The sequence below is a fragment of the Cucurbita maxima genome, unplaced genomic scaffold, assembly GCF_002738345.1.
Source record: "Cucurbita maxima cultivar Rimu unplaced genomic scaffold, Cmax_1.0 Cma_Scf00001, whole genome shotgun sequence".
Lineage (NCBI taxonomy): Eukaryota > Viridiplantae > Streptophyta > Magnoliopsida > Cucurbitales > Cucurbitaceae > Cucurbita > Cucurbita maxima.
The window spans coordinates 4,698,283-4,726,013 of NW_019272017.1; the positions used below are offsets into that span (position 1 = coordinate 4,698,283).

Consider the following 27,731-nt stretch of genomic DNA (forward strand, 5'->3'; position numbering starts at 1 on the left):
AGTTATGTTTTTTGCTCTCCCTTGTTAGTAATTCATATCATAGAACGATGAGGCTTGACCTCGGAAACCATCCAACTTTGGCACTTATGTGGCCGTGTTCTCACATTACTATTCACAAAAGTTGTAAATCTCATTGTTAGGCAACGAGGCAACTAGTCAAGGAGAATGATAAAAAATGATCAAGTGAGTTATTTATTATCTCATTATGGAAAAAATAAAATATCATAATTATCATAATTATCATAATTATCGTATTTTCTCTATTAGAGGCCCAGGCCCATGACCAGGCCCATATTAGGAAACTCGCGCGTCCCACTTTTGAGCCCTAATTGACATTTATTTCCCCTTTTGGTCTGGAATCTTTCTACTTTCTCAAATTGCTTTGCTTTGACGCTTTCCAAATCCCTATTCGTCTTTCTTCGGCTCAGGGTTTGTCCAGGATCTTCGGCGTGCGGGGTTCGAAAGGTAAGCTTCGAATTTCTCTGCTTCTTTGGTCTCCCTACTGCTTTCTTCCATTTCATAGCTGGACTTTTCGCCTTCTCTTACAATTTTTTTTTCTTTTCAGTACACAGGTTTCTTCCGCTTAATTTTCTCTTTCCGATTGATCGGTTCGGTTGTTTGATGGAAAGTCGATTAAGTTTTTTTTTTTCCTTCTGGAATGTTGGGTTGGGGTGTTTTGCATGTGTGTCATTGGCGAAGATAGTTGTTGTGAAGGTCTCTACTCCTGGTTTTTTATTGGATGACTTTCTTCGATTGCAAGTAAAGAATAAAATTTGGGTTTTGAAGGATTTTATGATTTAGTTGGCGGTGATTAAGTAAGAGTATAGTGATTCGGTTGGGGTCTTTGGATTGATGAATGTTTTCTACTTCTATATATATATATATATATATCCCCTTATTGGAAAACTTTCTCTGCTTAACCAATAGTGGAATTTTGTTTAGAAAGCATAACATAATTCAGTTTGCCTGTGATCAAGTAAGATTTTTTTTACCCATAAGCCTTCACTATGATCTAATTCGATGTTCTTCATTCTCACGTTCTTCTGCTTGCAGCTTTCAGGATTTCATTGCCTTTTCCTTAAGACTGCATTCCTTGAGAAATTGTGACATGGGTGGGCTACCTGTTGGAAATTCTTCGGAGTCCAAACTTGAGCAGGGATCAGCAGTGGTTAAGTCTACCCCAGATGGAAAACCAAAAAAGAAGATTTGTTGTGCCTGTCCTGATACTAAGAAGCTAAGAGATGAGTGCATTGTAGAACATGGTGAAGAATTCTGTGGTAAATGGATTGAGGCTCATCGTAAGTGTCTTCGTGCAGAGGGGTTCAACGTCTGAACTTGATAAGCCAATCATATGAACTATTTGATTTTCTGCTAGTGTACAATTTACCATTTCAGGTATACATAGATAACAGAGAAAATTGAGAAATAAAGTGAGCGAGAGAGTAGGCATAGGAAAAGCTGCAGTGCAGCAAGTTCAATTTGGCTGCGTATTTTTGTTGACTTGGGCCTTTGTTCATGTATTAACTTCCTTCTGTTATGCATAATTTCTTACTATCTCTTCTTTATTTGATGCCCAACAAATTCTATATCAATATCATGTGTTCTAAATTTATGATTCTCGCCTGATGTTGAATTGGTGGATCTGAAGTTTTGAACATCGAATTTTGTAGTAGTAGACTTATAGTGATTAGATCTTGTATTATATCAAGATAAGATAACCACAACGGGTTTGTCCGAGTCTGATAGAGAAAGGACAAGGTCTTAATGTACATGACTGATGTCTTTTGAGGTCAAGAGGTACACTTGTTAGAGTTTCTTAAGGCCGGTGATTTTGGGTCCAAAGGCATTCCTGCCTTTATGTATCATCATAGCATCTGCTAATAGCTTGTTTTTTCATCCTTTATTTTTTGAGTGTAAAAGTTGCAATTGACATGGTTTTGGATGTTATTAATGAGTTGTTGTTGAGAAGATGCGGTGTCCTACCTAAGAAAAGAGTAAAAAAAGTGGCCAACAAGATGCTGTGATGCACTGTGCATTCTGGGCTTGATTTGAATCAGTTGTTTGCCAGGTTTACTATTTTGAGGAAATTGTTCTATTTGGTTTGTGGAATTCTATAGATTTTGTTGTATTACACTACTCTAAAAAGTATTGAAGCCCTTCTAGATTGTTTCCTCGTTGTACTTTGTAGTCAAATTGAATCAAGGATGAAAAGAACCACAATAAAAATGGAAGGAGAGGGAGAGTGTACTAGTATATAACTTATCCATTAATAGTTAAACCATGGCCACGGATGTGACCAGCATTACATGACTATGGATGAAGAACAGAAGTAGATATTATTCGTAACACACCTCTAGCTAAGCACAGAGGTTTTGAACATAATAGGACACTTTTCAAACACAGCTACATTATTTCTGGCTTTATATAACTGTGTTAATGGAAACAACAGGTGTATATGTTCATTTGCCGCAGTGGCAGTCCTTGCAACTGCAGGGGTTGCAGCTGCACTTGTCATTGTGCTCGGCCGCTGGGACGTCCATGTCTATGGCGTCAAAGTAGCTTCAGAACCAAGAGATTCATTGTTAGATGCCAGGTACCATCAAGCACTTTTAGTTAATAACTTGTTGAGATTTCTTTTGTCTCTGCTCCACTCTTTTTTTCTAAATCTAAACATACTTTTGTTTACATCCTTTGAATTTGAGTTTTTCATGAAAAAAAATGGGCTCTAAATCATCTCTTTAGAAGAAGGTATATGCCCGATGAGCTGAAAAAATTACCTCTTCTCATTCTCCATGATGACAGCGCCATAGCTGTTCCCTTTTTTCCTGTCATTATAGAGCACGTCATTAACATAGAAATGAATTCGAATATGCAAACTTTTCAATCCTTTTTTTACTAGTAATTTTTTAGTTTTGATTTGGTCATACTGTGAAGGAAAAGAAAAAAAAAGTGGTTTTATGATGATCTTATTTGCAGCGACACTATAATTTGGATTCGAACTTTTAGTTTCACCCCAATAGGGTTTATTGCCCCTTCTGCTTCCCTTTATAGCATCAAACAAACTGTCATAATTGGAAACTTCTAATATTATTGCAGGGAGGGCAACCAAGGACCACCTTGACAGACTTGATATATTAAGACAATTTCTGAGAGGGCAACAGAATCATAGCTTTGAGACAAGCAAGCTCTTGATGAGATTTGCTGCAAAGTTCGTAGGAAAACAAAGAAAAAAAAAAAAAAATACTTACACGCAGTTGCTGCTGTCGGAGCAGTCGCAGTTGCCGCACTTGCCTGACATGGTGAAGAAGCTAGAGAAGTTGTAGGAGAAGGAAAAACTGATAGCTTATGGAACTTTTTTTGGCTTATGATCTCTAAGTCTTGAGTATGGTTGTGTATTTATAGTGCAGGGCCATGGCGTTGGCATTGGCAAGGAGTGGCCGAGATGAATGCCAAGTATGGGAGAAGCACACGCCTCTTCTGAACTGTCCAAAAGAATTCGAATCATATAGGTCTGCCTTTCTATCCTTCTCTAATGTCAACTTCACTTTTCTTTTCTATTTTTCTTCTGTAAATTGGGAAATCTGGAAATAACCTTCTTAGTGCATTTGAAATTTGATCATATGCCCCTGAAATAGCTGGTTAGTGAAGTTCCTGTCTGCTTAATAGAATATCATGAAACTTTAGTTTGTTTGATTTCAAGATTCAAGCTTTGGCCTTAATTTGTTGATAATATCTTGAAGAATAATTTCTTCAAAATGTTATGAAACCCATCAAAATACATTCTGTCTTCTTTTTTCATTGCTATCATATCCAATCTCTTTTTCCTGCTTTTGAGAAGAAGTTGGATTCTACATGACATGGAATAGAATAGGAAAAAAAAGTGGTAACAGTGACATAGTTGAGGCTAAATTCAGCTCTTATTAACAACGACATAGACATAGTTAATTCAATTGATTTACGGTTCTAAGCTAGATTTGTTATATTTTTATCATGAAAGGAGGTGAAGATTGATACGACATGTCAAATTTTTTATGAAAAATATTATTATTGTTCATGTCAAGTGCTAAGAATCTTATTTTGTACTTCGTTTTCATGGATAGTATTCACCAAAATGATAAGATTCTTCATTCTCTTTTGATGTTCTATCCTTGCTTTGCATTTATGCTAGAATCTACGTTTATTACTCGTTTTCATGGAATCTGATCAAGATGGTTCTGAATTCAAAAACTTGCATAAAGTTTCTTTAACGACCCAAACTTACCGCTAGCAGATATTGTTCACCTTGATCCTTTATATATTACCGTTAGTCATGGTTTTAAAATGCGTTTACTAGAGAAGTTTTCACACCCTTGTAATGAATGTTTCGTTCCAAATCGAGGTGGGATATCACAATCCACTCTCCTTGGGAATCAATGTCTTTGATGGCACGTTGCCCAGTGTCTTGCTCTAATATCATTTGTAACGGCTTAAGGCTACAATTAGTATATATTGTCTGTTTTGGTTCGTTATGTATCACAGTTAGTCTCACAGTTTCAAAATGCATATAATGGTGAAGTTTCCACATTCTTCGTTTTTTCAAGCAACGTGTGATCTCACAAATTTAATGAAAATATATAATGAAAATATATAAAATGTCATTCTATATATAAAATGTAATGTTATTAATTTTGTATAATTATGATCAATTAATTTATGATTCATGTATAGTTTTAATTGGATAAATAATTATATATATATATATATTTTTACTAAATTATTTCCTGTCTTATTGTTAATAGTTTTAATAAATTCAATTTTCATCTTAAACGATGAAATTAGATCCTAAAAATCCCCCTAAACTCACTAATATCAATAGCATTAAAACTTTCCAAATTTAAATTTGATTAATTGACAAATTAATTAATCAATAACTTCACAAAAACTCAAATTTTAACAAAATTAAGCTCTAAGGTTGTTTTGTTTCAATCTAAATTTCAATTTTCTATTCAACAAGAACATGACCTATTCGACATTTTAAAGAAGGTCCGTTAATTCATTAAAAGAATATTGAATACGGTTGAAACCCTTTAATTCAAATAAGTAAACGTGTAATTTAACATTTTGAAAATTATCATTGTAGAGACCTATAAATCATTAAAAAAAATATTGAATACTGTTGGAACACTTTAATGGGGGAAGGCACTTATTTAGAAACTTACCTTCATTTAGAAACTCAACTGGAGTTTTGGAGCTTTTTAATAAAGAAAATAAATAATATTGAATACAGTTGGAACACTTCAACTGAAGGTACTTATTTAGAAACTTACCTTCATTTAGAAACGCTTTTTGATAAAGAAAATAAACAATTCGAAAATGATCATTCCAGTAACTTAGAACTAAACCAAAAACTATCCATTTTTGGATGGGGAGAGCCCTCCATGGCTTCCTGATATCGGCAAATGGCTATGCATTTCGTTCAAAAAACAGAAACCCCACAAGCCCTTTTTTCTTGTAAATGGTAAATAAACCAAAATTTGTTGGAAAAAACCAATTCTTTTTAGGCCTTATTGTCCTCTCTTCTTCACACAAAACCATTTGAAAACCCACCAAAAAACACATACAACCAATTAAGAAACTCCCCAACATGATCCCTCAAGCCCTTACTACTGTTCCACAATCCAACCCTCCTCCTTCAACCCTCCCGTTCCTCACCGCCTTCTCGATCGTCATCGTCATCATCATCTCCATTGTCATCTTCTCCATCCTCGCCTCCTTTTCCATCATCATATTCATCTTCGTCTTGTGTCAATACCTAATCGGGTCAACGAACTTAGATGGGCACCATCTTGACGATCTTGACGTCGAAGCAGGCGAGAGAAACCAAAACCAAAACAATAACCAAAACCAAAACCAAAACCAAAACCAAACCATGCGGGGTAGAAGTTTGGTATCTCGATACGAAAGCAACATTTGGAGGGAGGCATTGGAGAGAACAATGGCGGAGAGGAAGGGGCGTAGAGCACAAATTGTAATGAAAATGGCAACGAGGGTGAGGTATGGCAGCTCGGAGGTGGCGGCGAAATACACCGACTGTGCAATATGTTTGGAGGAGTTTGAGAATGGAGAGGATTGCCAGATTTTTGTCGTGTGTAAACACATTTTTCATTACTCTTGTATTCAACGTTGGCTTAGGAGGAACATGACTTGTCCTATTTGTCGTTCTCCTATTGCCAATCAAAACTGCTGACATTCTTCATTATCCACATTTAATGTAAATATTTCAAACCATTGTTAACAATAGTGTTTATAAAATAGAGCTTTTGTATGCAAAATTCGATATCAAATAATATTTTAATTAATTGAATTATGTGGAGTATAATCACGAGTCGATCTTGAGATTGAAGCTTTATTTCCTGAATCTTACTTTATGGAACTCAAGCTCGCAACTAAGTGAACGAAACCCCTAAAAAAATCCCACACAAATCATTTTAGAATACATGTAGAAATCAAATTTTCTATAAGAAATTTGAGTATTTAACCTTCGTTTAGGTTGCAAAATACTCGTATCATGTTAGGAATACGATCCTAAAGCTAAGGATACGAAGACGTACCCTTTTTCGATCGTTGGTGACTATTGAATGATTTATATATATCTATGCCTATATATTAAATTTCAAAACTAATGATATGACATTTTAAAAGACATTGCCAATATCACAATTTAAATATTAATTAACTATATTCTTACTGTTCACTAATTAACTTATAAAATCATCATAATCTTCATCAACTCTCATTGGTACAAATCAGGGTGTTAATGCATTAAATTGGGTTAGAAAATTACTTTTCAAATAATTAAAAAATTATTTTAAAGAGATATTAGGAAATAAGTAATAAGAGAATAATTATAAATAAATTACGAAAAACACTTCAACCAATTCAATTTATAAAATTTTAGTTTATTTGAATCCAACTCAAATTTATTCAAATAAGTTCTAACTCGAGCAAAATATTATCCAAATATTCTTAAAATGGGTTTAATAGTTGTTCATGTTCTTGTTAGCTTAACAAAGAAACTCCCACACCAAAAAAAAAAAAAAAAAAAAAAAAAATGGAAACAACAGAGTTTGTTATATGCCATCTCAGTTATTATTGAAACTCAATTTCTTGTTATGTTACAAAAAACCAAAACAAATAAGTGGTGATTGTGAAGCCATGATTGTTCATCAACGCCTCATTTTCTCGTCCCATTTTCCTTAATTTTCCCAGCATCCAAACAACACAACAGATGCCCATCATCGTGCTCTTTGGGTTTGTCTTGACAGTTCTTGTGTTGTTCTCCTTCTTCAGCTTGTGCATTTACATCTGTTTCCAATGCCACACTCAGGGCTTCATAGGCGCCAACCAAACCCACCGTGACAATGGACACGGCATGGCGACAAGGGCGGCCACCGTGAACCCTGAGGAATTGAATCATCAGACTCAAAAGGCGATGGAGAAACTGATGATGCCATTGGTAGATTATGGTTGCAAGGAGAATGATGGGGAAGTGGCGTCGTCGGAGTTGAACGAATGTCCGATATGCTTGGAGGCGTTTGGGAACCGAGTTTCATGCAGAGTTTTCCCTAATTGCAAGCATATGTTCCATACGCATTGCATTATGAAATGGTTGGGGATTAATCTAACTTGTCCCATTTGTCGAACTCACTTGTAACCCGGTGGACGTGTTCATTCATTTGGTTGGGTTGGATTGAGTTACGTTTAATTCTTTTCTCGTTGCTGATCAAAGATGATCAGTCTACGAATTAATGTTCTTCGATAAAATTTGTTTTATTATGTCTATATTCTTCATCAAGAATTTGTATTCTCACTTCTTTTTTCTTGTAATACAGATTAATTAATCGAGATGACATGGAGATGGAAATGAGTCAAACAACGACCATTTTATTTACATGTTCTTAGCCGTCATGTGATATGTTTGAGGTTCATGTAGAATTTTTTCTTTTTCAAGTTATGTTTAGATTAGTAAGTTTACCGTGGTAATATCATTTCATTGACAATTAGTTCATGATTCAATCATAAATTAAGTCTCGTTCCAACTAAACAGAAGGAGGAGCCTCATTGTTTAAGTCTTGAAATCAACACTTGATATCATTTGTAATCGTCAAAACCTACTGCTAATAGATATTGTTGGCTTTGACCCGTTACATATCACCGTCAGCATCACGGTTTTTAAACGTGTCTAGTTGATACAATATGTAACGGGTCAAAGAGGACAATATTTACTCGGGTTGTTACCAATAGTATCAGAGCTAGACATTGAGTGGTGCGCCCGCGTGGACGCTAGCCCCCAAGGAGGTGGATTGTGAGATCTCATATCAGTGGAAGAAGAAACAAATCATTCCTTAAGGATGTGGAACTCCCCCTATTAGACTGTTCTAAAAACACGAGATTGACATCAATACTTAACAGGTCAAAACGAACAATATTTGTTAGCGGTGAACTTAGACTGTTACATGAATTTATTCATCTACTTTGTCTACACCGGAAAAACATGAATTTAGCTACAAAAGTCTGTCTCACCTATACAAATTAAAGGACAAACGCTCATAGACGAGCCTAATAAAGAGAGATTAAATATTTCATAGGCTAATTTTATGTAAGCTCATTTATAAAATATCCTTACTCATAAATCTCTATATAAAATATTTGGATGAAATTATTTATAACAATAAAGTTTGTGTCGTATCGAATAATAGTAATTTTCATTAACCAACTAATTTCCATCCGTTTCTTTTTATAAATTTTAGAAATAGATTTTAGACTTTTATAAAAAAAGTTATTTAGCTATTATTTTTTTCTAAATTGTAAGAACTAATTTTAAGATTTATTTTTAATTAAAAATAGAGTAATAAAAAAGAATGAATATAAATTAAAATAAATTAAATTCAAAATATAATAACTAAAAGAATATTTTAATTAATCGAAATTTAACGTTTATTCATGAAATTTGTTAATAAAAAAATAATAAAAGTTGGTTTCAAATAAAGGGAAAAAAAAGGTGGGAACGAACAGCCCAAGCAATCTTGGCATCAGTGCAAATACGAGTCACTCGTAGCGGGAGATCATGTCGGTTTGCTCTTCTTCTTCCTCTTCATCATCAGGCGGGTACCTCGGCAGTGCCAAAGCCTGGATCGTGCATGGGATTGTTGCCGGAATCACAATTGGCGCCGCCATCGGAGCTCGAGCTTATTTGGGTCGATCCGGAAAATTTCGGAGCCGCGTTGTCGGAATTATTCCCGCCCGATTCGCCTCTTCACGGTTCCAGGGGAAGCCTCTCGTTGAGATTCTCGGAAAGCCAATGATCCAGGTTAGTTCAATTGATTATCATTCTCGAGTTTATTGTTCGTGCTGTTTCTGGATCTGTCAAGTTCGATTTATACCGCTGGAAATTTTCATTTGTTTCATATCTGATCTGGGTTTTGTTCGTTTCAATTTCATTGTTGATGTGAAAGCTATGCTTTATGAGATGGATCTACCATAAACTATAACGTATATTTGCTTAACTCTTTTAAGTAGGCTTCTGGAGATGAATTAGAGAGGAATCGACAAAATTCCTCCGTATCCATTTGCTTTTTAGGCATTAGAAAATTTGGAAGCTTGATGCTCCATTGTCTTCTCCTCACGACATCAACAATTTCCTCTCATCAATTTTAGTGGCTCACACATTCCCGAAAGAAGATAAGATCCATTGGCTTCAATTCATCATAGATTTATGTTGGCATCTTTAGCTTGAGAGGAAGAATAGAATCGTCAACAATAAAGAAAACTATTTTGTAGTTTCTTAGTGTAAATGTTATGCTTCTTAAAATGCTTACAGTTCAAATACTCTTTGTTTCAAGTGGAGAAGTCCTTTCTAATCTTCTTGTTTCGGGTTCGGCTTTCTTCCCCTATTTTGAAATTTCATATTGTTTATAAAAAAAAAAAAATTATCCCAAAGAAAGGAGAAGTAAATCAACCAAACCATCAGTTTTTCATACCAAATCTAAAATTGAATCCTCTGGATTTATTCAATATTTATTTTTTGGAAGCAATTATGTCTATTATAAGGATCTATATGTCGGTTGGATCAGTTCTCGTAGGTTGAACTTTCAACTCTTGTATTTATTTCCGTAGAATGTTGTATTTGATGGAATTTGGTTTGCATTGGCTGGTGGGATGTTGTAGATTTGTACTTTTTATGATTTAACTGACATCATAGATCATTTGGACCTTAGTTTATCTTTCTAAAGAGCTAATAGTCATTAAATCAACATTTTTCTGGTGTTGGATGTTGATTTACTTTGCAGTAAGAGTGAAGCCTACGACATTGGCTTATGATTTTATATTGTTCATGTTTTGAATCTGCCAAAATTTTAATATGCCTATGAAATTCATATTCTACAGAGAACTTGGGAAAGGGCAAAAATGGCTACTACATTGGATTGTGTTGGTAAGCATGTGTGCTTTGTTCTTCTCGCTTTATGCGTACCTCATCCTTACCTTTCAATTTGAAATCTTTCCAGTTGTAGCAACCGACGATGCAAAGATTGCACAATGCTGTAAAGGATTTGGTGCTGATGTTGTAATGACATCAGAGTCTTGCCGGAATGGTAAGCATTGTGATTATTATATAACAATCTCAAGATTAGTTTTGAAGTCTTAATGTTTTCAGTATGAAACTACTTTAGGAACTGAACGTTGTAATGAAGCACTTCAGAAGCTGGAGAAGAAATACGATATCGTTGTAAATATTCAAGGAGATGAGCCGCTTATCGAACCGGAGATCATTGATGGCATTGTTAAAGCTTTACAGGTGAATGTTTTCATGCCTTTTGGTTAAAATGGCATTGTTATTATATAGGATTGAAAGTTTGATGTTGCAATACAAGACTCCATACTACTAAATGGACAGTTATAAACTAATTGAAGGTTGCCTTATCTCAAGCTCTTGTTCTGTATGGTGTGCAGGCTGCCCCGGATGCAGTGTTCAGCACGGCAGTGACATCCTTAAAACATGAAGATGCATTCGACCCCAATCGCGTGAAGTGCGTAGTGGATAATCATGGATACGCTATTTATTTTTCAAGAGGATTGATCCCTTTCAACAAGTAAGATTTCCTTTTCCATCTTGGGCTTCCCTTGCGTTTGATAGTGCATCCTTACGTTATTTGATTGTCCCTGTTCGAGATCAAGTTGCAGCATCCATTATAGATAGGTTCGAGTTGTCGGGAAATTTAACGAGTTACATCAATTCATTGATGCAGGTCAGGAAAGGTCAACCTTCAATATCCTTATTTGCTTCATCTTGGAATCCAGGTATTAATGAATTGTATACGAGATGAATTCATTTTTCTGTAATGCCAGACTGAAGGAACATTCCTTTTTCTTCTATTTTCCTTTCCAGAGTTTTGATTCGAAATTTTTAAGTATATATCCTGAACTCCAATCAACACCATTGCAACTAGAAGAGGATTTAGAACAGCTAAAAGTGTTAGAACATGGCTACAAAATGAAGGTACACCTCAACTTCTTATGAACATAGCATCTTTTCCCACTTTTGGGAAATTTGTATACTTTATAAAACCAGGCATTTTTGTTCTTCTAGTGCGTTTAGAATAACTTTTGAAATGGAATCATTTTTTAATATAGTTAACCAAACAAAGTTGTTATTTAAAGCATTTTTTTAAAGAACAAATGTAAGATATGGAAACTTTTTTTATCAAAAGAATTTCTTCAAAAAAGTGTTTAAACTTACAATTAGATGGAGACGAGCGTACGCTTAATGATAACCGATCCAAGTTTCATATTTTGTCTGGGAAAGAAGTTCTGTGTTTTCACTTGTGAAAAGGTATGGTGCCCCAATGTTGAAACTGTCATTTTGTTTTGCAGGTGATTAAGGTCGACCACGAGGCGCACGGTGTTGATGTTCCTGGAGATGTAGAAAAGATAGAATCTTTTATGAAGGAAAGGAACCTTTCTTAATTAAGATTAACCAAAGAAAGCTATACTTTCAAATTGATAACAATTTCGTTTTCGTTATTAGTAGTTGTAATTGGTATTGGGTTGAACAAAATATGCTGTTATTTTTTCAAAACTATATCTTTTAGCTCTTCGTTTCTGATATTTGTGACATATTGATTTATTTGTATAGTTATTGAAGTAAATTTGTTGATTAATGGGTTAGCTTTGGTTCATTTTAATTTGTAATGTTGAATTATGATACTTGGAGTTGGAGTTGGAACCTTGGTGCCTATTCTTTTTACATTAAACATGGAGATTCAGATGCCCATTGTTAAGACAGCTCTCTGAACTCATGTGAGCGAGCCCATTGAGTCTTCAGCTGTTCACTTGCAAGACATCCAAAGCCTACTTGCCCAGTCTCTGGTCAATTTGGACAACTTCGAGTGCAATATGCTATCATTGTTTAGACAAAGAATATGGAGATGCACAAGCAAGTTCAAGTAATCAAGGAGGAAACACACAGGAATTCAAACGCTTGAGACTATGACAAATTCTAGCTGGTTAGCTGACAAGGATGTTAGTGGTCACGATAATGTTTGTCTAAGATAGTCTGTGACTATATGTCGGATGTCTTGGTCATGTTTGTCTTAGAGCGGGTTGTCCTGATCGTAATTACACTTGTCTAGGACATTTTGCAGCCGCATGTTGGATGTCTCGGTCATGTTTGTCTAAGACATGTTGTCCATGAACCTATGTCTATTCTAAATTTCTTTTACTTGCTTTCATGTTAGATAAAACTTCACTACTTGTTGAGTTAATACGAGGTCAATCATGTTTACACCTATTAGAATTAAAATGCCTTAAAGTGAGAGACATGACTAATTATCAATTCTTACTCTCTTAATTATATGCTAGGAAAGTTATTCATCACATCGTTCTTGGCTTCTTTGACATAACTATAAAAATTATTATTCTTACGACATGAGCTATGAAGGTTATTGTTCTATGAAGGTTATTGTTCTATGAAGGTTATTGTTCTTAGCTTCTTTGACGAGTTAGAGATGGGTAGAATATTGTCCATTTCAAACCTAAATAATTTAGAAATGCCACCGTCATCCACGCGTTACATTTCTATTCGTCTGTATTTAGACCTGCATCAACGTCACGTCAAGTTCTCTTCCTTTCGAACTTCTTTCAGTGCCACGTCAATCCAAAAACTCAATTACAAATTTTGCCCAGGACCTTCACGCTTTCTCGCCTCGCACTCACAGCTACCGTTCTCTCTAATTCCTTCCTCCCATGGCTACGGTTCTCGGTTCCCTCGCTCTTCCCTCTTCCTCCGTCTTGGCTTCCACCACCTTCTCCGGCCGTCGGACCTCCCTCGTGCTTCCGCGCTACAGAGCATTGAAGATCGGACACAGCTTCACTTCCCATTCTGTAAAATCTGCGAGATCGAATGCCAGATTTACTCATCGTTCTGACAGAGTCGTCTGCGACGGTCAGGAAACTTCTTCCATAGGTTCGGATTTTGTTCTGTTGTTTTCTTTTATTGTGTTGTTTGGCTTTTGGGAGAAGGGAAGAAAGGAAAATTTAGGACACTTGTAAGTTTGGTGAATTGATGAAGATCATACTCTTGAGTATCTATTGGTGTTTGGTTTGGTTTTGATAAAAGTTGAAACTAAACTGTATAATTAACAAATAGTAGGTTAGATCATTACTAGAGTTATATGCGGCAACTACTTGTGCGTTAAATGAAGTCTCACAAATAGTGTCTACCATTAAAAGCTTCGAACACATCGAGTATATTGTAGTTGTCCATGTTAAGTGAAGTGACCTCTTGTATTTAGTTGATTTTGTGGGTTCAGTAGCTGACTGATGAAAAAGGAGTTGGCCAATTTTCAAAGAAGCTGCATTAAATTGTCAATTTTCAATTCCTTTTTTATCCAATCAACTACTTAACTTTGACAGGTAGCTAACTGTCAGGCATTCAATCCTTCTCTTATTTATAAGGGGAGGATTGTTTATGAGGTTTTATCAATAGGGATATAATTATAACTTTTAAAACCATAAGGATTAAATCTAACTTTCTCCAAACTATTGGGATCACATTTGTAATTCACCTACTATGTTTTAGTCCTCTGAAGCCTGACAGATTTGAAGGTAAAATCCTGGGATGGCAAGTTGCAATCAATCTAAATTGGGCTGTGGAAATGTGTTTCCATTTGAAAGTGAAAGATCAAGCATTAAAATTTCAAATGAATTACTACATTAACCATAAAGATTGGATAGCAAGAGTTAACTACTGATTAAGGTATATTCTCTCGACCAAGAGATCATATATCTATAACTAAATTATGCTTAACTCATGTGCTTAAGATATGTACACTTGGTCATAATGTCCAAAGTGCTCCATATCCCTCCCGTAGAGGTTTTCTGGGTTTGTTGCAGTTGGAAGAGAGGTGCCTCTGATACCAACTTAAGTTATAAAATGAAGGGAATGTACTTAATGTTGCTCAGTGGGCAAAATAAATTATATGTGATTGGAGCTCTTCTTTAGTTTATATGTTGCCATGGTCAATCAGTGGACACCCAATAGGTGAGTGACAAACCAATTCTCTGCACCCTTGTGAATATGATTTCTGCTGTGCCTGGGTCTTATGCCGTTATAGAGAGTCGTCAGTAGGGAGCTGGTCTGATACTGGCTCAGTTTGTTTGGAATTTTGGAGAAAGTGGTTTACTCGTCTCTCTCTCCTGGTTCTTCCCGGTAACCCCATTCTTTTGCGTGTGTATGAGTGAGCATGTTTTGGTGTATGCATCTTGATTTGCAGGGGAGCCAACATTTACCTTTTATGTATGGCATGAGATTCTGAGTCATTTACAGCATTTGTTGTTGGTTGTCTTTCCTGCACACCATTTTTTATTGTTATTATGAATCGTTAATTTGGAATAACAGATGTTTAAGTATAGAAAAACGTTTACCAAATAGTGCATTTAAGCTATACCTTTATATTCTAATATATACACATGCATGAACATATTTATTTTATCTATGAAGATCATGGGGTGGGGACGTCGAAATATTTAGTTTTGAGTATTAAGAATGTGATACTTTCAATTGACTTTGAGTTCAGGCTCTGTATCATTGGTTGTACTGATTCTTGATCACTTGCCTTTGGGATAATTCCTGCAGTGTGACAGCACTCAGTTCATGTTAGAACATTCACATAGGAATTTGTTATCCATAAAATAACATTTTAATCTATATTTTCTTTTGACTCTTCTCTTCCGTCTGACTGATTCTCAGATCAGCAATATACCTGCAACTACTTTTTATTTCTCTAACTTTCTTCCCCCCAAAAGAAAGCCCTTGTCGAGGTTTAACAAATCACATGTTTCTCGAATGTTGCAGTACCTTCTGCTTCAGAAGCTACTTGGCAGTCACAGGTTATTGAATCTCGTGTACCGGTTCTAGTTGAATTCTGGGCTCCATGGTGCGGTCCTTGCCGAATGATTCATCCGGTTGTTGATGAACTATCCAAGGAGTATGCAGGAAAGTTTAAATTTTACAAGGTAAATACTGATCAGGAAGCTGAGATTGCATCCCGATATGCTATCAGAAGCGTCCCCACTGTCATTATCTTCAAAAATGGTGAGAAGAAGGAGGCAATAATTGGTGCAGTTACCAAAACAACTCTGACTGACAGCATGGACAAATTCTTGTAGAGATGGGTGATAAAAAAGTACGTATAGAAAGAATAAAAGCTGCTTTCTCATAGTTTATTGAATTTCTCCTCTAAATCTGATGATGAATTCTCTAGTCTGGAAATAAACTCTCCTCGTTTTTACAAATAGTTCTTAATGCAACTGTATCTTCTTTGGTCATGTTTATTGCCACAATACCTTTTCTATGAATGCATCTTTTTTTTTTTTTGAATTATTAGCTTTTCTAGTTTAATAGACATGAAGTTCTAGTATGTATTGGTATTTGCATTAAACAATACATGCTTGCAAACCGTATGCTAGAATGTATGAATCACTCATCACATGGTACAGAAGAGAGAACTTTTGGTGCATATTGTAAAGGAAGCCTCTTAACTGACCAGAGAAGAAGTGTTCATCGTTGCTTTGAGTCATTTTAGGAGGTTTGAAGCAGTAAAAGAAAAGGCATTTGAAATTTGTGCACATTAGGCAACTGCGTTAGAATTAGAGTGGCCTTGGAATTGTGCATTTGCCACTCTAACTTTATCATAGAGGATAGGGTTGCATAGCTTGATGTAGGAGATTAGATTTTCTTGGTGCTTTATTGAGAAGTATACAAGAAATAAAAAACGAGCCCAACGAATCTTGCAAAATCAACTAAGATCATAATTACAAAAAGGCCTAGTTATTGTTATCCATAAAGAGGCATTAAACTTCACCATCTCGAAGGAGGCATATGAATATAGGCTTCATATGGCTCATTTTTTAATTATTGTTTCTACATTTAGAGACTTTTAGAAAATTAAATTTATATGAGGAGTTGGTAAAACTAAGATATGTAAATCTAAGTTGTGAATTTTCAATACCTTGTACAAGTGTTATGAGATTTTAATTTAATCCTAATTAGTCTTAGAGTTTGAAAGAAATAGATTTCCAATTGGTTATTGAATATAAAAAAATATTTATAAAAAAAAAAAAACATATCATCAATGAATAGTTAGCATAAGTTGATTGACATATTTTCCTTCCACTAACCCAACTAATGTTTAGAGCTGCTCAAAGATCATTTAAGCGTGTTAAGCTATTCCCACGCTTGAAGCCTGGTCATGTGTAACGACTAATATTCACCGGTAGTAGATATTCTCTTCTTTTGACTTTTCCTTTTGGACTTCCTCTCAAAACTTTAAAATGGGTCTTCGAGAGGAAGGTTTCCACACTCTTATAAATAGTGGTTTGTTCCTCCCCAATCAATGTGGGACATCACATCATGTGACTTGGTTTTCTAGAGTCTCAACCATTGACATTAAATCTTGAGTGAACATATCTTCCAAGCACCCAGTTATTGCATCAGTTTTGTTAGCTCTAGTGGCAATCTCATCCAAAATATTGAAATTGTCAAAGACTTCTTATAATGCATCAATTCTTTAACCTCGACCAATTAGTCAACGTGGAACCTACCAACTGTTTGGTTGTATACATGATTACTATTTTGCTTGGTTGCATACATGATTACTATTTCCATTTCTAGAAGCAGTCATACCCTAAACTTAACCATGCCAATAGAATTCTCAAATGTTGAACAAAGAACTCCAAAAGAAAAGGAGTCAAGGCTCCTCGAAGGCATAGTAAAAAATGACTAAGACTCCAAAAGAAAATAAGTCGAGCCTCGATTAAGGGGAGGCATTGGTGTATGAAAGTCCCACATCGGCTAATTAAGGGAATGACTCCATTGGTATGAGCTCTTTTGAGGAAGCCCAAATCAAAGCCAACTCAATTCTAGTACCAAGTGTCACAGTCGCACTTTTTCGAAGCTCGCACTTTTTCGAAGCTCACACAGTGATTGTCTGATACTACCTCTTACCCTTAACTAAGTTAGCCAACTCAAACTTGGAGTCTATCTCACAACCTCCCTCACATTCTTAAAAAATAGTTTTAGAAAATGAGATTAGAGGAACCTTTTAAAAAAACATCTTGGAAAGAAAGGAAATGTTATACGTTATTGCCTAATATAGTTCTTTTAGAAAAAAGAAAAAAAAGAAAAAAGAAAAAAGAATTGCATGTGGATGAATTGGTTGGAAATTTAGGTAATAAATCACCGACAAAATTAAGTAAGAGAAAAACAAAAGATTCAAAACCTCACATGCCACTGCTCTTAGACTGTCTGATCATTCTCACACGTAACCGTACATATCTCTCTGTACTTTGATCTTCATCTCCAAAACCGCGTTCTCAGTTTATATATATATATTTCTATACCTTCACCGACAACCTTCCTTTCTGCCACTATAAATGGAGCCCTAACATTAGCATTCTACGTACACATTTATAATTTTCCTTTTGTTCTTATTAATATTTCTGTTTGTTTCTCGGGAAAATTTATAGGATGGTAGCCATGATTTATGGGAATGGTGGGTTTGTTTGGGTTTTGTATGCGTTGTTTTTCATGCTGGTTGGTGGGTCCTTCGTCCATGGGGACGGTGGTGCTTGGCTTGATGCTCATGCAACATTCTATGGAGCTGATCAAAACCCTACTAGCCTTGGTGAGTCTTTGAATGAAATAATTATTAAATGAGATTTTAAAAAAAAAATAATTATTATTTTTGAAAACTAGTTTTTTTATTTTTCTAAAAATATGACCTTTTTAAATTCTTAAAATATACATTAAAATTGAGAAAATTGTTAGTACACATGTTTCCAATAATTTAAGAAAATGCACAATTTATTAATCATACATATCTGGCAATCAACTTTAATATTTGAGCATTATGCCATTTAATCATTTTCTTGATATATATATATATATATAAAAGAAAATAATATATTAATATTGTAATAAAGTTATGTGATTATTTATTTAATCAGGAGGAGCATGTGGTTACGACAATACATTTCATGCCGGATTTGGAATAAACACGGCGGCGGTGAGCGGCGCACTTTTCAGAGGAGGAGAGGCTTGCGGCGCTTGCTTCCTAGTAATTTGCAACTACAACGTGGACCCCAAGTGGTGCCTCCGCCGCCGCGCCGTCGCCATCACCGCCACAAACTTCTGTCCCTCCAATAACAACGGGGGCTGGTGCGACCCCCCTCGCGCGCACTTCGACATGTCGTCACCTGCCTTTCTTACCATTGCTCGCCAAGGCAACGAAGGGATCGTCCCTGTCCTTTACAAGAGGTACAACATGATACAATATTTAGTAAGTTGGTAGAAATTTAAATAAAACGTTCAATTTTTTTTAATATATGCTTTTAAATGTTGTATTTTAAAGGGTAAGTTGTAGAAGGAAGGGAGGAGTTCGATTCACATTGAGAGGACAATCAAACTTCAATATGGTGATGATATCGAACGTCGGTGGCAGCGGCGACGTCAAGGCTGCATGGGTTAAGGGGTCGAGGACGAGGACGTGGATGCCCATGCATCGTAATTGGGGTGCAAACTGGCAGGCCAATGTCGACCTTCGAAACCAAAGAATGTCGTTTAAGGTTACTCTAATAGATGGGAGGACATTGGAGTTTGTCAATGTGGTTCCTTCTTCTTGGTGGTTTGGACAGACGTTTTCTTCCATGGTTCAGTTTTCTTAGGGCTCGAACCTTCATGTTTGATCATTCATTCTTTTTTACTTATTTTTATTAAAATTGATTTCATGTTTATTTTCTTCTTGAAATTATAGTTGTTGAATTTTATATCATTTTAATATAATGATATAAAACTATAATTATGTTGAATTTATAATTCTTCCACCTTAGTTTTCCATCGATTTATGTATTATTTCGACCTATCATTTAGTATTTCTTTTATGTAATGTTTAAATTCGCATCCTATAAATAATTTTAAATTTTAGCCACAAACATCAATTAACCAAAGATTAAAAGATTATAATATATTAAGGAAAGAATATGTTTATTTATTCAAATCTTTTATACTTCAAATAATTTTAATATATATTAAATAAAAATAATAATGATTTATCTTTAATTTTGCTCATCTAATTCAATTTTCTATTGTTCTTTCTTTTTAAAATTACATAATATTATGTAAATACATTTGAAAGAAATTTGTTGAAAAGCAAAATCTATTAGTTATAAATTAAAATAATCTTACTAACTTAAAAGTGCTTAAAAAATTAGATTTATTTTTATTTTATTTTTTAAATCACTTGAGATGAATTATTTAATAATAATTTTAAAAAATTTAACTGGAAATGCTCGAGACATGGAGTGAGAAATATATAAAAGATGTTTATAGAGACGATACGATTACAACCCTAGAAACTATTTATTCTATTTCAAACGCTGAAGGTGGCGCTCAAAACTGTCGAAACTCGGTTTTTTTTCCTGAAATTGGAGGTTTCCGGAGGTCCGGCCTTGGCGGCGGCATTGGCAATGTTCAAAATCTTGAGGAGCTTTTCTTCAGGTTTCACGAGAACGGCAAGAACGGAGACAGATGCATTCTGTTTTGTAGCGTTGAGATTATACAGCGCGAGACGAACCTGCAACCGAAGAAACCTCTTCGCCAGGATCAGTCCTCTCGGTTCTCCTGAGCTTAGTGTAGTTCCGATTCTTGATCAGTGGATTCAGGAAGGCAGGATGATCAAGGACTTTGAGCTGCGGAGAATCGTTCGCGACCTTCGTAATTGCCGGCGGTATGGCCAAGCCCTTGAGGTGAGCGCATTTGAATAACACACTCTAATTTCTACTTGATCTTTTGCCATTTCCCGTTAAAGGAATGTTTTTATTGTACATGATGTCTGTTGGATGGAGTAAAATTCGTGTGTTTTTATTGAATGAATGATGTTGAGAGAGGATTCTCAAATCGATTGATTGATGAAAATATTGTGGACGAAGGCACAAACTGGAAGTTCGCGTTTTGAATTCTGAAGTAATCACATGTGGTCAAGTTAATTGTGGTTTTTCAACATGATTCTAGCAGTTGCAATGCATTAGTTGCAGTTTCACTAGAGAATGAAAAGTTTCATGTTATTTAGCACTAGGTTGATGTCCTAAATTGTTCTCTTCCCATTTGGTTTTTCATCAATCCTAGATCTTATTTTTGAAATATCTATAAGATTTCTGGATATTTGATCATTTGTTCTTCTTTTGGATTATTCAAATTGAAGGTGTCTGAATGGATGCGTAGCAAGGGACTTTTTTCCTTTACAACTAGAGACTTTGCTGTACAGCTTGATCTAATCGGCCGAGTTCAGGGGCTCGATTCCGCAGAGAAGTATTTCAGCAGTGTTTCTAACCAAGAGGAAATGGGTAAACTCTATGGTGCTCTTCTAAATTGTTATGTCAGGGAAGGCCTTGTAGATAAGGCCCTTTCCCATATGCAGAAGATGAAAGAGATGGGTTTTGCTTCCTCTCCCCTCTGCTACAATGATATAATGTGTCTATATTTGAACACTGGCCAGGTCGATAAAGTTCCGAATGTACTTTCTGAAATGAAGGAGAATGGTGTTCTTCCTGACAATTATAGCTATAGAATTTGCATCAGTTCTTATGGAGCTAGGTCTGATCTAATCGGTATGCTGAAGGTTTTGAAAGAAATGGAGAGTCAAACTCACATATCTATGGACTGGACTACTTATTCAATGGTTGCCAATTTTTTCATAAAGGCTGGTATGCACGAGAAAGCAATGAGTTACCTTCGGAAATGCGAGGACAAGGTCAATCAAGACGCTCTCGGCTTCAATCATCTCATTTCACTTTACACCAGTCTGGGATGTAAAGACGAAGTAATGAGACTGTGGGCTCTCCAAAAGAAGTGCAAGAAGCAAGTCAATAGGGATTATATAACCATGTTGGGTTGTTTGGTTAAGCTTGAGTTTCTTGAGGAAGCTGAGAAATTGGTCAAGGAATGGGTGTCATCTTGCGAGTGTTATGATTTTCGGGTTCCGAATGTTCTTCTCATCGGATACTCGAAAAGGGGGCTAATTGAAAGAGCTGAAAAGATGCTCCAAAACATCATCAGTGACGGGAGGATCCCACCACCAAATAGTTGGGGCATTATTGCAGCAGGGTACTTGGAAAAGCAGAACCTGGAGAAAGCTTTCAAGTGCATGAAGGAAGCTGTGGCTGTACAAGAGCAAAACAAAGGGTGGAGGCCCAAACCTAGCGTCTTATCAAGCATACTGCGATGGCTATCTGAAAATGGAAGATATGAGGAGCTGAAAGAGTTTCTGAGCTCATTGAAGACTGTTCCTTCCATGGACGGAAAACTAAGTAATGCCTTCGATGAGCTTCTGGAAACCTTAAAAAACAATGATGAAACAACGGCCGATGCTCTTAAGGAATCACAACCTTGTTTAGCTCAGCTAGATTAATGGTATGGAGGTAGTATCTTATAGGTAGTATGTGTATATAATTTAAATTAGAACTCATAAAAGACCAGTTGTCAAGTGGGTTAATTCTTATTGAGTTGGTCGGATTTAGATAATAGATCTGTATTTTAATGCCACATCATATTTTGTTACATAAAATATAATGGATACTAATCATTATTATCTAAATCCTATTTTGATCTACGTATTATAATTTTTTTTGGTTCATTTGGTTCTTTAGTTCTTCGGTTTCATTTTTTTTTTTAAGTTTTTAATTTAAGAGCCTATTAAACACCATATTCAAAGTTTAGCAGTTTAATTAATAATGTACCAAAAAATAAAAAATATAATCAATAATTATTTTTGCTAAATATGTATTTTATTCCCTGATGTTTGAGTTTTTTTTTAATAATTTAGTTTTTAATATAATTTGAGGATATATGCCACATTTAAAATTCTCCCTCACTTATTTTTAGCTTCAGCAAAAATAATCACATCAATATTTATAATCATTCAATTTTAATATTTATTCACGAGAATTAAATGATTAAAATAAAAAATAAAAAAAAGAGAGGTTTTGTTTTTTTTTTTTTTCTCTTTTAAATTTGGGCTTTGGATCTAAAGAGATGGCCCATCGGGCCGACTAATGCATCACAATGTATGTAAAGAGAAACTTGCATCTCGCGTCTTTCGACTCCCATTTTCCATTGTTCTTGTTCCAACTCCTCCTCAAATTCTCTAAACCCAAACTAAAATGGCCAGAGATCGAAATGGTGAGCTATCTAATAAGAGAGGAAGTTCCGACAACGACGAGGACAGCGGAGGAGGAGTAGGAGGAGTAGGTGGAGAAGACAACGAGGCTCCTTCGAAGAGAAATTCTGGCAGGAGTTCCGATGTGGAAGAAGGGCGAAAACGCAGCAAATCAAGAAGAAAATCGCGGGACAGTTCGGATTCCGACGAAAAACATGACAGGAAACGCGGGAAGAGTTTGATAAGAAAGGGCAAGTCCCGCAGACGATACAGTAGTAGTGAGGAGGATTCTGATTCCGAGGATGCGGAATCTGAAAGCTCGGAGTCTGATTCGGATTCGGAGCACTCCGACGCGGAATCAGCGTCTAATAGTTCGGGTTCGGAAGGCGAGAGCGAGGAGGAGAGGAGGAGGAGGAAGAGGAAGGAAAAGAGGAGAAGAAGAGAAAAGGAGGAGAGAGAGCGGAAGAGGAGGAGAAAAGAGAAGGAGAAGAAGAGAAGGAGAAAAGAGAAGGAGGAAGAGAAACGAAGGAAGGAAAAGAAAAAGAAGGAGAAGAAGGAACGGGGAAAGAAGGGGGCTGTGACGAATTCGTGGGGAAAATACGGGATTATCAAAGAAACTGATATGTGGTATGTAAACAATGAATTCCATATATATTTCTCTGTGTTTTTTGAAATTCAAGTCCTTTGCTTGGTCCTCATTCTTGCTTAACTGTTTGGCTTTGGTGAAGCTGTGCATGTAATGAACTCAGCCTGATATTTATTGTACTATGAAGGAGTTTCTACATTGGTTGATGGTGTTTTCTGCACAACCATTTATTTACTCCTTGCAACCTGTTCTTACTGACCATATTTTGTAGGAACAAGCGACCAGAGTTCACTGCATGGCTGGCTGAAATTAAAAAGGTAAATTGGTTTATGCTCAATATTTTCCATGAGCTCAGTAATACTTTCTTATGACATTTGTTAGCTGTAGTATTATCCTGTTATTGCCATTATCAAGGTTGTGGAATAGATGATAGCTCTATGCTATGGTTGAATTTCCTTCAATACAATGATGCCAACCTCAGTATTTCTTCAATATATGGATCTGAATTAACTAAAACCAATTGTTTTTTACGTTACTCAATCCAGATAACCCTCTTTTGCTGTTTTTGGACTCAAACTTCTTAGTAGTGTGCATAGTCTTTTGATTGAACATGAGAGTCTACCAAGGTGGGAGGAATTTATGATTTAACTGCTCTCGCAGGTGTGGTATTTTTACTAATTATATTTCTTTGAATGTTCCATTGCACATAGGTGAACTTGGAAAGTCTAGCTAATTGGGAAGAGAAGCAGATGTTTAAGGAGTAAGTAGATGTACTGATCGTGTTTAGTTTACTCCTCAAAATCATGACTCTTGAAGATAGCTGTTTATATTTATTTCTTGAATTGTCACTTAAGTCTATATTTGAAAAAAATAATAAAAATTGTAAATAACTTTAATCTTGCTCATCTTGTGATGATTGTTTGTACAGATTCATGGAGGACCATAACACGGCCACTTTCCCATCTAAAAAGTAAGGTTCAGAGTGCTTTTTTGCGTATGTGCAGCTGATATATTATTGTTTGAGAAGGTCGTTTGAAAGAAATGGACAAAAAATGCTAGATGAAACATTACTGTGGTCAATATTTCTTGTAGGGTTGTATAATACTTTAAATTCGAGCTCTATTTTTATCTTGTGTAAGAACTGAAGTTTTTCTTTGAAGATCAACTCATCTACTCGTGTTAATCCTGCTTTCACTTATTAGATGGGTATTCATTTTGTTGCTCGAAAGGAAGCCATCCATCATTCGATCCACTTGTATTTTTATGTTATGTGATTTCAGGTACTACAATCTTGATGCCTATTACCAGCATAAAATGCTAAAAGATATGAAGAAAGGCCACAAAAAGATTTTGGCTGGGGAACGCACAGTGTTTGATGATGAAGAACAGAGGAGGTACTTTCTTCTTTTCTTCCTCTTTCCTTTTGAAGGCCTCATATTTGGAATTTTTGTTCATTTGGTGGTTGAGCATGGATGATGATGATGGAGCTTTACCACTCTTCTCAAGAATTCACAAGGAAATTCTTTATTCAGTTTTCAAAAGTAATTGAAGCTTAAGAAACTATAAACGAACTAACTAAAAAACTGACAATTACACCAAAAAAATGTTTAAGAAACTAGCAAACTATTACTTAAATTAATTAACCAATTCTCTAACTCACTACATCATTTGGAGTGATGTCTTGTTCTTGGAGTTAATATGTAACTATTATTAAATTGTATCATGTGGTCTATGTTGACTTCCCCCACGGCCACACCCCCTAGAAAGAAAATAAAACAATGAAATGAAGAATAGAAAGACAGAGATGGTCAAGTTGTTTTGAATATTATCTGTTGGTTCAGTTAATAATTTCACTCGACTCTTCAGGCAAGAACTACTCGTGGAACGTGAAAAACACAAGGAAGAACAAGTGGAAGCCTTAAAGCGCTCGATGCAGACTGGAATGGTCAGTGATTTTAGTCTCTGGAAGTAGGTTTTGGATTATCAAATTTTATTGCAAGTTTCTAACATCCATACTTCACAGGCACAAGCAATGAAAGAACAAGCTCGACTCAGGGAGGAGATGGCTTACCAGTATAAGCTTGGAAACTTTGAGGTAGGCATAAATGTGAACAAAGTTCTCTTGTAGTTTCATTTGGATGCAATCTCAAGGCTCTTCTTGAATTTATCATAGGCTGCAGCTGCCATCCAGCGAAGATTGGACCCAGATGTTGCCCTGTAAGAGAAGAGTCTGTGTTTTGCTCGAACGTCTCGTGTTTGGTACTACATGGTTCGACACTGCAAGAACTCTGAAGTCCTTGAATGTCGTCTTTGGATTTGCAACAAAGGGAAGCTCTCCAACCCAATGATATGGAATTACCTTGGTAAATTTGTAGCAAGCATCCCATGATAGTAGATGAGTGGTTTTAACTTGTCATAACGTTTTGTATGGTAAAAAGAAAAACATTTCCGTTGCCATAATTAATCGTAGTAATAGTTAGCAGCCAAAATGTGGCTCATGAATTTGAGGGTATGTCTTCCTCAGAAATGGAGTTTTGGCATATTTAGCAAATTTCTTTTGTGCAAAGGTCTGAACAAATGGGTAGGAATTTTTTTTTTTTCGTTTTTCTAATATACTACAATGTGTTGCACAATAATTATTATTATTGATATCAATCTAGTAGATGTAGAATTTATTATCGATTGAAAAATCTAAAAACAATACTTTTAATTTAATATATCATAAATTATATGGTAGTATAAAATAATAATTGTATTAAAATATATAACAAAAAAAAAAAGATTAAAAATTAATTAAACAAAACAAGGAAATACAAAATTATGTTTTCAAGGGAACCAGGAAGCGCGAATGAAACCACCACCAGATTTCCATTTCATATTCATATTCACCGCTGATTCGGCCCTCTGCTTGCGAGTGCCCCCACGCTGCTTCCCAAACTTCCATTGCTAAAATCCTAAACCCCTTCACCAGTTTGCGGGGAAGATCTGTTCAGTGCGAAAAGCACAATACAGAACAACAAGTTAAAGCTTCTCACTCGAAGAGCAGCACAAGCCTGTTAAAGGTAGCTCTCTCTCTCTCTCTCTCTCTCTCTCAATTGTGTATTGCTCTTTTCTGTTCATGTCTGATCTCAAGTTTCCCATGTTTAATTTAATCTGGATTTATTTGAATGTACCGCTTAGATTTGTTTCTTTCAGTTGTTTATCAGAAATTGTAACGTCGTACTGAGTAATTGGAGTTTTATTTTGGTGGGAACCCTTCAATTTTCGCCGGAGTTCGTTGATTGCCCTCATACTTTTTCCTTAATTGCTGTCTCGTCATTTTGAGAAGAGGGGTCGATCCGTAATTGTTTATCTTTTTTTTATTTATTATTATTTAAATACCTTTTTCTAGTTCATATGAATGTTGTTTTAGCCTTTTGAAGGAATTGGGATGACGGCTGAGACCTAAATCGATTGAATCATCTGGTTAATTCATTAGAAAAATGTAAAGAATTACGGACGGACTAGGAGATGAGTTTTGGACCTCCTGACTATGATTTTTAGACAATATACTTCTACTTTACCTGTTTTTTGAATGTGGTGGTACCTTCTTGACATTGAATCTTCCCTTGCCGAGTTTTAATCTGATTAATGTCTGTTAGTCAATGATCATTTATTTTCTTCTCCACCTTGACTACTTGAACTGATCCCATTTGGTGATCAATACCCTGTTTTCGTTATTGTTTGTCATTGTTTCCTGCTGCTTTGTTCTAGAGAGAGCCACATATTGGATCAATTGCTGTCTTATCAACCTCCCTGAACCATGTCTAGCATTCAGATTTTTTCCTTAGTTCCACACTGTTACATCTAGCTCTTAAGAGTTTAAAAGGTTGACCCTATCATGTCATGTCTTCGTCCCTTTCGGATGCTCGATGTTCTGTGTGCTGTAATTACTGACTATTTGCTCAATATTTTCAGAAAGATATGGGAGGCAGAGGAGTTATTGGTCATAAATGGTTCATGAGGGTTCTTTGGGTCTGTGCCCTCGGTAGTGCGATCGGTAATTACTTGTAATCTTACATCAATACTTGCGAAGTAACATTCTTTATCAAATCTTCCCAACTTGCTAATTTTTGTGAGTTGTCTAGGTTTGTATATGGTTGCTCAAGAAAGACAATTACAGAACAGGCAAAGAATGTTGGCTGAGAGTTTGAAAGATGTGGAATCAGGAGGCTGTGGGGAAAGTGTTTAGGCTTCTGAGGGAGTTGTCGTAATGTGAGCTCCGGACAATCAATAATGTGAGTTTCCAACAATGTGAAATAATTAGAGCCATGTTTAGTATTGAATCTGGATTTCATTTGAATTCATGGGATACAATTCATTATACTGAATTGGTGTTTAGTAGGCCATTTCGAGAA

General features: G+C 35.7%; 7 protein-coding genes and 1 long non-coding RNA gene across 14 annotated transcripts; 7 read left to right on the plus strand and 1 right to left on the minus strand.

Annotated features, from left to right (window-relative positions):
* The first annotated feature begins 326 nt into the window (after positions 1-326).
* Positions 327-1,617, plus strand: LOC111477894 (cytochrome c oxidase copper chaperone 2). Of its 4 annotated transcripts, XM_023121884.1 has the most exons (3): positions 362-465; positions 566-572; positions 1,054-1,617. In XM_023121884.1, exon 3 carries the CDS (start codon positions 1,109-1,111, stop codon positions 1,331-1,333), a length of 225 nt encoding a protein of 74 aa, XP_022977652.1. In that variant the 5' UTR covers positions 362-465; positions 566-572; positions 1,054-1,108; the 3' UTR covers positions 1,334-1,617. The 4 variants fall into 4 exon arrangements, 3 of the variants coding, with proteins under 3 accessions (XP_022977652.1, XP_022977644.1, XP_022977660.1); XR_002717369.1 differs by lacking the exon at positions 566-572 and having other exon boundaries at positions 327-465; positions 1,054-1,592; XM_023121876.1 differs by lacking the exons at positions 362-465; positions 566-572 and adding an exon at positions 604-628.
* Positions 1,618-3,247: 1,630 nt separating this feature from the next.
* LOC111477912 lies at positions 3,248-17,832 on the minus strand. The gene is made up of 3 exons (XR_002717370.1): positions 17,822-17,832; positions 8,155-8,156; positions 3,248-3,377 (listed from the first exon to the last, which is right to left on the minus strand). It is a non-coding gene; the product is annotated as an uncharacterized LOC111477912 (long non-coding RNA).
* On the plus strand, positions 9,035-12,197 carry LOC111477882 (3-deoxy-manno-octulosonate cytidylyltransferase, mitochondrial-like). The gene is made up of 8 exons (XM_023121838.1): positions 9,035-9,349; positions 10,426-10,471; positions 10,545-10,631; positions 10,710-10,834; positions 10,990-11,129; positions 11,286-11,337; positions 11,426-11,536; positions 11,911-12,197. The coding sequence occupies exons 1-8, from the start codon at positions 9,107-9,109 to the stop codon at positions 12,001-12,003; spliced, it is 897 nt and encodes a 298-aa protein (XP_022977606.1). The 5' UTR covers positions 9,035-9,106; the 3' UTR covers positions 12,004-12,197.
* LOC111477886 (thioredoxin 1-like) lies at positions 13,182-15,910 on the plus strand. Of its 2 annotated transcripts, none has more exons than XM_023121863.1 (2): positions 13,182-13,480; positions 15,392-15,910. In XM_023121863.1, exons 1-2 carry the CDS (start codon positions 13,282-13,284, stop codon positions 15,703-15,705), a joined length of 513 nt encoding a protein of 170 aa, XP_022977631.1. In that variant the 5' UTR covers positions 13,182-13,281; the 3' UTR covers positions 15,706-15,910. The 2 variants fall into 2 exon arrangements, with proteins under 2 accessions (XP_022977631.1, XP_022977621.1); XM_023121853.1 differs by having other exon boundaries at positions 13,201-13,501.
* Positions 17,833-17,921: 89 nt separating the features above from the next.
* On the plus strand, positions 17,922-19,344 carry LOC111496472 (expansin-A12). The gene is made up of 3 exons (XM_023146961.1): positions 17,922-18,221; positions 18,544-18,853; positions 18,948-19,344. Exons 1-3 carry the CDS (start codon positions 18,065-18,067, stop codon positions 19,258-19,260), a joined length of 780 nt encoding a protein of 259 aa, XP_023002729.1. The 5' UTR covers positions 17,922-18,064; the 3' UTR covers positions 19,261-19,344.
* A 536-nt stretch (positions 19,345-19,880) lies between these two features.
* LOC111486809 (pentatricopeptide repeat-containing protein At4g21705, mitochondrial-like) lies at positions 19,881-22,184 on the plus strand. Its single transcript, XM_023133986.1, has 3 exons — positions 19,881-19,916; positions 19,948-20,340; positions 20,796-22,184. The coding sequence occupies exons 1-3, from the start codon at positions 19,881-19,883 to the stop codon at positions 21,999-22,001; spliced, it is 1,635 nt and encodes a 544-aa protein (XP_022989754.1). The 3' UTR covers positions 22,002-22,184.
* A 496-nt stretch (positions 22,185-22,680) lies between these two features.
* On the plus strand, positions 22,681-25,885 carry LOC111496293 (troponin I). Its single transcript, XM_023146735.1, has 8 exons — positions 22,681-23,375; positions 23,606-23,651; positions 24,045-24,094; positions 24,263-24,304; positions 24,615-24,728; positions 25,201-25,279; positions 25,358-25,429; positions 25,508-25,885. Exons 1-8 carry the CDS (start codon positions 22,753-22,755, stop codon positions 25,553-25,555), a joined length of 1,074 nt encoding a protein of 357 aa, XP_023002503.1. The 5' UTR covers positions 22,681-22,752; the 3' UTR covers positions 25,556-25,885.
* Positions 25,886-26,184: 299 nt separating this feature from the next.
* Positions 26,185-27,730, plus strand: LOC111496793. 3 transcript variants are annotated; one of them, XM_023147505.1, is made up of 4 exons: positions 26,185-26,396; positions 26,530-27,202; positions 27,292-27,373; positions 27,462-27,730. In XM_023147505.1, exons 3-4 carry the CDS (start codon positions 27,298-27,300, stop codon positions 27,563-27,565), a joined length of 180 nt encoding a protein of 59 aa, XP_023003273.1. In that variant the 5' UTR covers positions 26,185-26,396; positions 26,530-27,202; positions 27,292-27,297; the 3' UTR covers positions 27,566-27,730. The 3 variants fall into 3 exon arrangements, with proteins under 3 accessions (XP_023003273.1, XP_023003115.1, XP_023003190.1); XM_023147347.1 differs by lacking the exon at positions 26,530-27,202; XM_023147422.1 differs by lacking the exon at positions 26,530-27,202 and having other exon boundaries at positions 27,296-27,373.
* Position 27,731: the final 1 nt, after the last annotated feature.